The following is an 11,816-nucleotide window of genomic DNA, read 5'->3' as shown; positions in this document are numbered from 1 at the left end:
CAGAACTGGCTTTGACAAGCACTGTGGCAATTGGACAATTAAAACAGACATTCGGAGGACGGGGGAAGAAGAACAAACTGGGGAAGAGGGTAGAGAGAACTGTGCAGCAATGAATGAATGAAAACCCAAAATCCCTGTAAATGTTCATTAAAACTAATAAAATTTAATAATAATTTAAAAAGTGAAAAAAAAGAATATACAATGCAAGCTGATATGATTTAAGGACATAAGTCAACATGTTTAAAAATGTCTTAGGATGAGTTTATCTGTCATTCTTCTGCTGCTACACTGTCTAGTAATATATACAGCCTTCCCTGTCCTGCCAGCCCTGCACCCTTCCAATGCAGTGTGAAAAGAAATTCTTAAAGGAGCAGGGTGGGGAGTCAGCTGGATGTCTCTCGGAAATACATGGAACCTTTCACTTACAGTTCTTCTCTGAGCCTTGGTAGCGCTGGTGGTGTGGTCTGTATTACTGCTTTGCTAACCCAACAGCCAAGCCTCTCGGGCTGTTCAAACCCACCAGCTGCTCTGAGGAAGGAAGATTTTCCTCCCGTGCAACTTACAGTCTTAAAAAACTTGCTAGAAGGTCAGCTATGAGTTGGAACTGACTGGACAGCAATGAATTGAGTGAGTTTTAGTGCTTAAAGGTCTCAGAAAATTATAAAAATTCTTGTATATCTTTTGAAAGAGTAATTACTTCCATAAACATCAACACAAAAACTCATCCTCATTGCCATCTGGTTGGTTCAAACGCATAGCAACCCTCCATCCGGTTTCAGGGCCTGCAAATCTTAACAGAAGAACACTGCCCATCCTTCTCCATTGAACCACTGGTGCAATGGGAGATTTGAACCACTGCAGGGTTAATATGGACTATACCACCAAACTTAAGTAATGTTGATAGCAGTTGGTGTAGTGACTGTTGTCTTTGGAGCCATTCAGAAATGGATTCAGATCAGTGCCCTGAAAGTGTTTCCTTGAGGAAGTTACTTAACTTCTTTAAGAGTCAGTTTGTCCAGTAACCTACTGCATGAGATTGCCATTTTTTTAAATTGCTGTTAGAAATCTGTTCAAGCTTCAGTATGCAAGCTGGACCTGAGAGTGGAAGTTCATTGCATGTGATAACAGCACTTGGGGGCAGATTACCCAATAAGCAAGGTGAACACAGGCTTACTTGTACTTACTTACTAATCTGAAATTCACTCAAAAGCTCGCCGCCTTGGAGTCAGTTCAAGCAAGGCTGTAAATTTGATGAGAGAAGACTGCTCAGCTTTCGCCTATGGAGGCGCTGGTGGATTTGAACTGCTAAAGAGGTTCTGCTTGGGACCTCTGGTGGCCTGCGGGCAAGAAGCTGCACCGCAATCCTGAAAGCACGCAGTTTGAATCCACCAGGTCCTCCTCTGGAGAAGGAGGGTCAATCTCCTCCTGTGCCAGTTGGATCTGATTTGATGGAACACAACAAGAAATTGAACAGAAAAATAAAGAGGTTCTGCTTTTGGGTTAACAGTGTAACTCTCCATGAACAAAACACAATTGGATTTAAATTCACAGCCACTCTTCAAATCACATAGCTGCTTCTTAGTTTAGTCTACTTAAAAGAGCACAAATAATTTTAAATCTTTTTGTGAGTACTGTTCTAATAAAATAAGCGGGGGTGGGGGGAGGTAAGGAAAAAGAAGCAGCAAGCATTTAAATAAATATACTTGTCTTCTTTTCAGCTCTCCAGGACCTGATTATAGCTTCTCTAGCTTATCTAAAGTAAAAGATAATATATACATCAACATTTTTGACGAAATGATACTTGAAAAACATGAGGTAAAGTAGAAGAATTAGAAAAGCAACGATGTCAGTCTAGAGACTTAAAGTGTGGCTAATGCAGGCCATGGTCTTCACAATTACTTGCTATGCATCAGAGATCTGGCCAATGACTAAAGATGACAGAAGAAGAATCAATGCCTTTGAATTGTGGTGCCAAAGAAGAGTCTTGAATGTACTGTGGATGCCAAGAAAACAAATAGGTCTCTTGTAGAGAGGGTGAAAACCAAGTCTCTCCTTGGAGGCTAGAATTTTGAATCTCTGTCCCACATACTTGGGCAGTGGCCAAGAGATAACAGTCCTTGGAGAAGGACATTCATACTTGGAAGGGTGGAGGACAGTGCAGAAGAGGAAGGCCCCAGATGAGATGAGTTGATACAGTGACTGGGGTGATGGGGGTTGGTGTGTCAGAATTAGTGAAACTGGCTCAGGACAAGGCAGGCTTCAGAGCTACTGTACATAGGGTCACTATGGGTTGCAGGCAACTTGAAAGCACATAACAACAAAGAAATTACAAGTGAGAAAAAGTTCCTTTATATTAATTTTGAACTGAAAGAGAATGGTTTCCTATGTGTGAAACTATTCTTTGCAAACTAAACTGTAAATAGAAAAAAATTCTTTTTTTTCCTAGGATCACTGTCCCCTTTCCTGCAGTGGTCACTCATATAAGAGAAAGAATTGGCTTGGATCCATTGTCTTCCCTTTCTCTACTCTTTTGCAACAATCTGAGGTATTAAAAAATGCTTCTTTGCTGAATATTCTGTTTTTACTTCTAATGAAATATGGTTATCTTTAAATTCTCTGGTTGCTAGATTGGTTAGGTCAGTTAAAAATGATCCTGTTACATACTATGGAGTTGGAACCAGCCCATAGCTGACCCTCCAGTGGGTTTTCAGAGGCAATAAATCACACAGGAGACTGCCCATCATTCTCCTGTGAAGCAGCTGGTGGAGTCAAACTACCTTAGTGTTGGCAATGCAATCCCTAACCACTAAAGCCACAGTGCCCCACAATTTTGGAGAGTTTGAAGGCTCTGGATGCTTTTAAAACCGAAGACATGCACCATCTTATTACTTTACCTTCAGAGTGATTGCTGAAAAGTAGAATAACTGTGTTAGGCCTTAAAGCAACATATATCATATAGCAATTTCATATAACAATTCTATACCAAAACCAAACTCACTGCCCTTGAACTGATTCCCTAGTAGGTTTAATTGCTGAATAAACTTGCATACTTGGCCTCTGCCACTTACTGACATCTCTATTGAAGGAAGAGGGTTTCTGACATTTGTAAATCCCCAGGAAGTTTCTCAGCCTCATACCATAGTGTAGGATGGCTCCTAGCTGACCCTCCAACAGGCTTTCAGAGGCTGTACATAACATGAGAGAAATTGGAATGAAATTAAAATTCATTCTTTCTCCCATGGAGCAGCTGGTGGATTAGAACTACCCACCTTTGGATTGGCAGCACAACTCTGTACCCACTAGACCACTAGAACTTCCTACAATGTAGAGTAGAAGGTAGTTAAGAACATGGGCTTCCCTACCAAAACGAGAACAGAGCTGGACTTATAGGGGATTTGCCTCATGTTTATCTTCATCATGAATAATCTATTACATTGATACTTTATTTCAGATCAGTGGAACATTTCAAGTAAACATTCCATCAGTTTTGCTTGGCTACACTTGGAGTAAGACTTATGTGTCTCCTAGTGAAGGTCACGCTGGGCAGAATTTAAAAGAATGCACCTTTGTAAATATTTTTGCTACCATTGAACCTCAAATATCGTATGTCACCTGTAATCCAGAACCAAATAAGGTACGTTTTACTCTGAATTGCTTTTATATAGGCCTTCAAAGAAATAGACTCTCTTTTAATATGAGTAACAATGCTTGGAATGCTGATTAAAATTCATACCGGTTCTTGATATTTCATTGTAAGGACAACATGGTACAAAGTTAAAATGCCTTAAATTTGATTCTAGTTTTCAGATCAGATAGACGTCTTGAAAAAAGCACAGATTTTTAAAAGCAATTGTAAGGCAATGTTTCCCAACCGAAGAATCACAACTACTGTTTTTAATGATGAAGGGATACAGATCTTAGTAACAAGATACATCAAGGCATTGAATCCACCTCAACAGCTTCTGGATATTTTTCTTCATGATTCTAATGCAACCCTTGTAAGTTGTACTTCTTTAATAAAAAATAACTTTGTTGCTATAAAATCTCTGTCTAACTGAACAACCCATCCATCTGAATGGTTTTCAGTACAGTCAGAATTGTATAATAATAACTTTCATCACTGTCCATATATTTTAATTTTAAATCAATTTTAACCATAACAGTAGTGCTAAAATTGTTTTGCTTTCAAAGAGGTTTTCCTGAGGGAGGGTGGTGGAGAGAGAGAGAGACACTGTCAAATGTGTCCTCCTGAGATCGACATAGAAGAAAATGTGTTGCCCTTACCTCCTTCACTTCTGTCCACCTAGAGTAGAGAATTAGTACTGCCAAGGCGGCCATACTGGCTTGGCTGTTTTTCTACCAAGTATTGCAAAATGACACAAAACAATTCCTTTAGCTCCCAGGGAAGATCAAAGGTTATATTCCTGTGGTTTGGGGTTCCTCTGAGGATTCCATCTGGAGGATTGTTTCTCATTATATCTGGGAATGAAGAAGTTAGTTTATCTGTTAGCCTCCAAACAGCCAAAACTTCTCCCACCACTATACCATTTTCTGTACCATCTCTGTGTGACTTTATGTACATCTATTTACCAGCAGATGAAAGAGACACTCAAATTTAATTTCATGTTAAATGAAGATTTATTCATATGCTTAATAAACGGTACTTCTACTTTGATTCTTTAAGAAATAATCTTTGATTAAAGGGCATTTATGAAGAATTGCTTATGCCTTTTGTTCATTCAGTTTAATCTAGTCAATTGTCTCTCCTCAGAATATTATACTGTTTGTGAATTTTAAATGTCCCTCAGCTGTAAATCTTAGTTATTTTCTCTCTTTTTACTCCAAAGCCAACTTTAAATGTAGATTGAGTGCTTTTTTTTCCTTTCTGACTTCCTGTGTTTCCTGGCAATGCAATACCCATGGAGATAAGGGTGTCTTCAGATTTACTAAAACTTGTCTTTATCTTAAAAAGATAATATAAATTCTAGCTCCTTTGTTTATCACCTATTATGAACTATTTTTTTATTAACTGCATACAGTTAGGTCATTGTTGTTGTTGTGTTCTGTGGAGTCAGAACCAACCCATAGCTGACCCTCCAGCGGGTTTTCAGAGGCAGGAAGTCTCATGGGAGGAGAGTATCCATCCTCCCACGGAGCAGCTGGTGGCTTGGAACCAAGTGCCTTTGTATGCCCCATATGATTGCAATTATTGTAATTAAATTACAATGTTAATGATTGTTTCAGGGTTCTCTAGAAAAACAAACATAGAATGGGGTTCCACTCCTATGACTCCCTGTAAATTGATTCTAAATTGTTGACTACCTAGGGTGGGGGTGTGGAGTATCCTAAAAAAGAAAAATAATGAAACAGAAACGTTTTCATTATTATTTCCTTTATTATTTGTGTCATTATAAATTTGGTGTTTATTTTTCTTGGAGTTGGCATGAGAATGATAACATCAACAAATTAGTGCAACAGCAAGATTATATATAATACATTTTATTAATGCGAAAACATACCAGAAAAAAAAAGGTCATAGGTATATTTTGCTGCAACTGAAAAAATGTTCTACTTCAGGGACTATAAGTACATATAAAGTGAGATAGAGAGAAAGCTATTTTAAGAAATTGGCTCCCACCATGATTGTTAGGTGCTGGGAAGTCCAAAATCTGTAGATCATGTAGTGGGTCTGAGACCCCTTCAGTTTTATGTCCCCAGAGTCAGGAGTCAGATGATGAGTAAAGGTACCGGCAAAATGTCTGTTTACATTGTGTAGGCAGACTGTAACCTAAGGGGGGAAATCCCTTTTTTGCTTTCAAATGATTGTTTGAGGCCCACTGACATGATGAAGGGTAATTTGTTTTCCTTAAGGTCAACTGATTTAAATGCATATAACTAGTTCATTTACACCAATAACAAGAATAGTTTGTGTCTAGTGTGCCGGACAGTTGGCCATACAATGACCAAACGAACACATAACGTTAATCATCAACCATGAGCTTTCTGTGTTGACTCGTTTGTTTGGTCTCTTTCTCATTTTCTGCTTTCATCTTCAGTCTTTCCTCTGCAGCCCTACAGAGGGTGAGGAGTGGGATTCACAATATAGCTTCCCTGTGTGAGAAGACATTCAGTCCCATTTGGGTCCCTGCTGAGGCCATTTTTAACAAGTTGGCATTAATAAAAAATAATTAGGGTAGATTTTGAACATAAGCAAGTCAAACTTTTGTTAATTTTTCAACAGCTTTTTTTAAAAATGTATTTCATTAAAAACTTTACTTTGACATATGTGTGTCCATTTAAATAATTCTTTACAATGAAATATGATGGTTAACATGCACACTCTATAGTTAGAACAACTTAGACTCATTCCCAGAGACCCTGTGTGTTATATTAGTAACATGACCCTGGGCAAGTTATTTTAGCACTATCAGCTCTATCCTTATCTGTGAAACAAAAATACTACTAGTGTATACTTCACAGGCTAATAGGATGGATTAAACGAGATAATGCATGTAAAGCACTGTGCTTGGTGACAGCATATAGTAAGCACTCAATAAATGTTAATATTATTCTAGGATCTCATTGCTCGATTTGTATCTTTGATTCCTTCTATGCCTGATTCACTGGATGAAAATGATGGTTCTGATATATGGATGACATCAGAGGTAACAAGCGTTATCATAGTATTTCTTATTTTCTTTGAAAGATGTCATTTCAGAAAAATATTGTGCACTTACGTTCTAGTTTGCTTTGTAAAGTTTAAAAGCATTTTAACAGGTTTATGTACTATGTTTTTAGTTCTCTGATAACCTGTGTTGTCGTTGTGCGCCACTGAATTAGAACTGACCCATAGCTGACGCTCCAGTGGGTTTTCTTGAGTGTTTGGGACATGTTAGGTCCTTAAAAAACCTACACATTGTTTATCTAAAATTCAATTTGAAAAATACTGTGGTGTTTGGGGTTTTTTCCCCCTCTAACTCTGACAATACCAATTAGAGTAGTACTTACTCAATTCCATATTGAATGATATCTAGTTACTGAGATATATCTAGTATATCTCATGTTATACCTGTACTCCCCTCCACACATACGTCCCAGTTGTAATCTTGAAAGCAGAGGCAGACCTGATTGTCCCTTTTTTTAAATCATTGCACACGGCTTTGAACTTAGTAAGCATTCAAAGGATAATTTCCAGTTGCAAAATAATAGATGATAATGCTCTCAAAGATAAACATTTTCATATGGAAGTAAAAGAATGGGTTAGGTGTGAACTGAAATAGACTTAAGGAGTATAGAGCTAACTTTAACCTATTAAACCGAAGGTCATAGGTCTGTTACCCTGTCTTCTGCTGAGACTAAGGGAGCCATGGGGATGTCATATGGAATAACTCAAATGGTTCAAATCTGGTAGAACCCAGAAAGATGTCAATCCCTGTAAGCTCTTCCACGACTCTACTAATTAGAATTATGTTCGTGGTCAATATGATCCTGCAGAATGTTTCAAGAAACTCAGCTGAAAATAAGCATTCATACAAATGAATTCATACCTCAAATCCTCCCATTCCAGTATTCCTAATTATTATGCATACCTTAATGGTTACTGTAGGCTGTTTCTTGTTGTATGCTGTTGAGTCAGAACCAACCCACAGCCAACCCCCCAGCATGTTTTCAGAGGCAGTAAATCACACAGGAGGAGACTGCCCATCCTTTTCCAATGGAGCAGCTATGGATTCAAACTGAGGGGCTTCAGAATTGCAGCACAGCTTCTTACCAATAGGCCACCAGAGCTCCCTACTAGATGCCTGCTGTGTTTGTTGTGTACCATTGAGTTGAAACTGATCTATAGCTGACCCTCCAGCAGGTTTCCAGAGGCAGTTAATCATACAGGAGGAGACTGACCATTCTTCTTCCACGGAACAGCTGGCAGACTGAAGCCACATGTCTTCGGGCTGCAATGAAGATTCTGACCTCTAGCCCACCAGAGGCCACTAATGCCTTCTCATGGACATGAACTTTTTGGTCACAGGATACCCATGAGTGTATGGCTGATAAGATTGTCATGGAAGAAAAGTTCTTTTCTCCCACCAAATAACAGTCATCAGAACTACCCTTCCACCCAACTCCCCAAATCTTGAAACATTCATCACCATAAGTACTATCAAGCCCGCACTGACTCACGTTTCCAAGGCAGTTAAATCACACAGGAGGACGCGCCCCATTTTTCTTGGCGTTGCTAGTAGATTTGAACTGCCAGCCAGGCACAGCTTTTAGGTTAGCAACCCAAATCCCTGTGGAATTCCAGAGCTAGGTCCCGTATAGTTAAGCTACTACAACCAGACCTGGTGGCCTAGTGGTAAGGAACTGTGCTGTCAAACCAAAGGCATGTCTTTCAAACAGCCAGTTGCTCCGCAGAAGAAAGGCAGTCAGCTCGGTGATTTACTGCCTCTGACAACCCGCTAGGTCTGCTGTAAGTAGGTCCCAATTCAGTGGTGTAGAACAACAATTATATCTACTTTCAGCTCCTTCCACTGAGGTTCCTATCTTTCTGATTGGTCTCTAACTCATACCTTTCTCTATCTGTGTAAAGAGTGTTGACCTGGTACAGGGCCGAGTATAGTTTCACTGAGCAAAAGATCACTTCCTCCCAAAAACTCTACATGATTTCCTAGCAAACAAAGGTCTTCAAAAGACCAGTTGACTTTTTGCCTCAGAGAGGATTCAACCTAAACAAAAAGTGCCCCACTTCTAGACAATAAATTATCTATTTGGCTCCCTGCACAACCCCTGCATTACGTATTTCATAATAAAGGTGACCCCAATGTTCCGAGTTAATGTTTTCCACTTTGATTGTTCTACTTATTTCTCAGGCAAAAGGATATAGAGGTCTTGGCTCTGCTGTAATCTTCTCAAACTGAGGGAAATATGTGTGTGAAGCTAGAGGGAGAGATGGGCTTGAACTCTGCTTGATGTTTGCCTTACTTTTCCCACTAATCACTTTTTGTTCTTGTTACTGCTTTTCTTTCTCCATTTGTCTTTCTTGTCTCAGCGTTCCATCAGTTTGGCTATTGGAAATAAGGAGGAACATGCCATACTTCTCTGTAATTTCTTTTTGTATTTTGGAAAGAAAGCGTTGGTCCTCCTGGGCAGCTCATTATTGGAAGTAAGTTTTAGAACTAATATTCAAACAACAGAAATAAAATTAATTCAGCTTTCAACTCCAAGCTTTAAAGCCTTCAAACTCAAGTTTCCATCTTTTCTTGGGCAAAAAAATTTTGAGTTCACCAAAATTTCTACAGTGCAGAGAATTTCGAGGGTTTTTTTTCTTTTCATTGTAAAATAGTATCAATAACAGTGTTGCCTCCTTGGGCTATTGGCAATATTAGATTACATAGTCTGTGTGGGATATTGATAATGTCACTAACTGAAATGTTTCAACAAAAAGATACAGCATTGGAGGTGCTCACATGTGTGGATCAAAAAATTTGGAAGATAGCTACTTGGCCAATCATCTGGAAGTGATCTGTGTTTCTGCCAATCCCAAAGAAAGTTAATGGAATAGAATGTGGAAATTACCACACAATGCCACACAAGTATCATTTTGCTGAATATAAGTTTTAAAATGGCTTGGCACTATTTGACCAGGCGCTGCCAGAAAATTCAAGCCGAAATAAGACATATCATTGCTGATAGCAGATGGCTCAGGGCTCAAAACAAACAATGTCAGAAAGCTACACACTTGTATTCTGTTGCCTATGAAAAGGTATTTTGCTTTATGGATCATAGCAAATGTTCGTTCAAATCCACCAGCAGGAGATAGATGGGCAATCCCCTGTGAGATTTTTACAGCCTCTGAAAACCCTCTGGAGGGTCAGCTGTGAGTCAGCTCCAGCAATACAGAGGAAACATTGCAGAGAATGAGAATTCCAGAACACTTAGATTGTGCTTGTTCTGAACCTACAGATAACAGTCCTGATGGCATAGTACTTAAAGGATTTTGCTGCTAATCAAAAGGTTGTTAGCTCTTCTGCAGGGTAAAGTCTGGCAGTCTACTTTTGAAAGACTTAAGCCCTTGGAAACCCTGTAAGTAATTCTACTTTGTTTTGCAGTATCACAGTGACTCGGTGGCAGTGGGTTTGGGATTTTTGTTGCTGATGTTGTTACTTTGGTTTTATTTAACTTGTACATAGACCAAGAAGCAGTCATTCAAACAGAAACAATGATATGCTACAGTGTTATAGATGAGGATAAGTGTGTGTCAGGGCTGTTTCCTTTTGCCATACTTAGTATATTTGCTGAGGTGTTCTTCTGATACCTCAGTGGTGGAGCTTCTCTCATGGTTAAAGCTGCCAGCTGTGTCACAGGAAAAAGATGAACAAACTCCTCCACACAATTTACAGTCTCTGAAAATCTGCTTGAAGGTCAACTGTGAGTCGGTCCCAACTCGATAGTAATGATATTGAAAGATTATATAAAGAACTGCACAGCATTAAGACTATATGTTAAAATCATATTAACATTATATGAAGAACAACACAGCATACAACTTTTGCTATATAGACTCTGCAAACTTACTTGTTAAAAGTGAAGAAAACTTAGAAGTTGTGAAGATAAAGGTTACAGACTTCAGTATGGTTTATACTTCAACATAAAAAACAAATCCAGATCCACACAACTTTGTATTGGGCCAATAGACCCCATATAACATCATAATAGATGGAGAAAAAGACTGACATTGTCAAGGGTTTCATTGTACATGGATCCATAATCAATGCTCATGTAGTAGCAACAAGATTTGAAATAAGAGGATGTACTGGGAAAATTTCCTGTCAGGGACTATTTTAAAGTGTCAAAAGCATGGATATTATTTTGAGGAAAATTTGTGCGTGACCCAAGTCATGCTATTTTCAATGGTTTCATATTTATCCAAAAACTTGACAGTGGATAAAGAAGACAAATAAGTTTGGTTTATTTACATTATGATTTTTGATGAAGAATACTGAATATACTATGTAATGCCAGAAGAACAAGCATCTGTTTTTTAAGAAGTACCATCAGAATGTTCCTCAGAAGTCAAGATAGCAAGACATCTAATATATTTTGGGTATGTTATCAAGAGGGACCATCTTCTGAAGATGGACATAGTGCTTGGTAGAGTAAAGGTTCAGTTGAAAACAAGAAGGGGCTCCAAGGAGATGGATTAACACAATGGCTGCAACACTGGGCACAAACATGTTGTTGTTGTTAAGTGCCATCAAGTCGTAGATGACTCATAGCGACCCTATGAATTAAAGACCTGAACATTTGTATAGCTTTCTTCATTTCTCCAGGTTCATAGGGTTTCTGGAGGCAAGCTATTTCAGAAGTGGATGCCATTCTTGCTTCCAAGTTTGTTTTAATATGGGAGCTCCACCAAATACAGTCCATCATGGGTAACCGTCATCGCATTTGATACATACTGTTTAACAATGATGCAAGACCTGGCAAAGTCTCATAGTATCTAGAGGGTGAGAAAAGGATTTTGAAGCTCCCTTGCACATACTATGGGCATGTTGCCAGGAGGGACCAGACCTTGGAGAAGGAAATCATTCTTAGAATGCTGGAGGGTCAGCACAGGAGAGGAAGACCCAGGATGAGATGGATTGGCACAGTGACTAGGGTAATAGGGGCAGGTGTGTTGCAGACAGTGAGATTGGCTCAGGATAAGACAGGATTCAGAGCTGCTGCATAGAGGAGTTGCTCTGAGTCACAGGCAACTCAACAGCCCATAACAACAAAACATGCAGGGTCACAATGATCTCGAATCAACTCAACAGCCC

At 39.0% G+C, this 11,816-nt stretch overlaps 1 protein-coding gene across 1 annotated transcript in view; it reads left to right on the top strand.

Annotated features, from left to right (window-relative positions):
• LOC102856364 (protein CC2D2B-like) overlaps window positions 1-11,816 on the top strand; it is a 33,313-nt gene that overhangs the window by 10,443 nt on the left and 11,054 nt on the right. The window contains exons 3-7 of the mRNA XM_006880087.1: window positions 1,719-1,815; window positions 2,447-2,545; window positions 3,801-3,998; window positions 6,576-6,665; window positions 9,047-9,160. Coding sequence (XP_006880149.1) covers window positions 1,719-1,815; window positions 2,447-2,545; window positions 3,801-3,998; window positions 6,576-6,665; window positions 9,047-9,160 — 598 coding nt within the window. The remainder of the gene's footprint in view (window positions 1-1,718; window positions 1,816-2,446; window positions 2,546-3,800; window positions 3,999-6,575; window positions 6,666-9,046; window positions 9,161-11,816) is intronic.

This window comes from Elephantulus edwardii, unplaced genomic scaffold, assembly GCF_000299155.1.
Source record: "Elephantulus edwardii isolate Elephantulus edwardi_28Jun2011 unplaced genomic scaffold, EleEdw1.0 scaffold00006, whole genome shotgun sequence".
NCBI classification, from domain to species: domain Eukaryota; kingdom Metazoa; phylum Chordata; class Mammalia; order Macroscelidea; family Macroscelididae; genus Elephantulus; species Elephantulus edwardii.
Note: the sequence above shows the minus strand (reverse complement) of the source record. Positions and strands in the feature narration are given on the sequence as shown.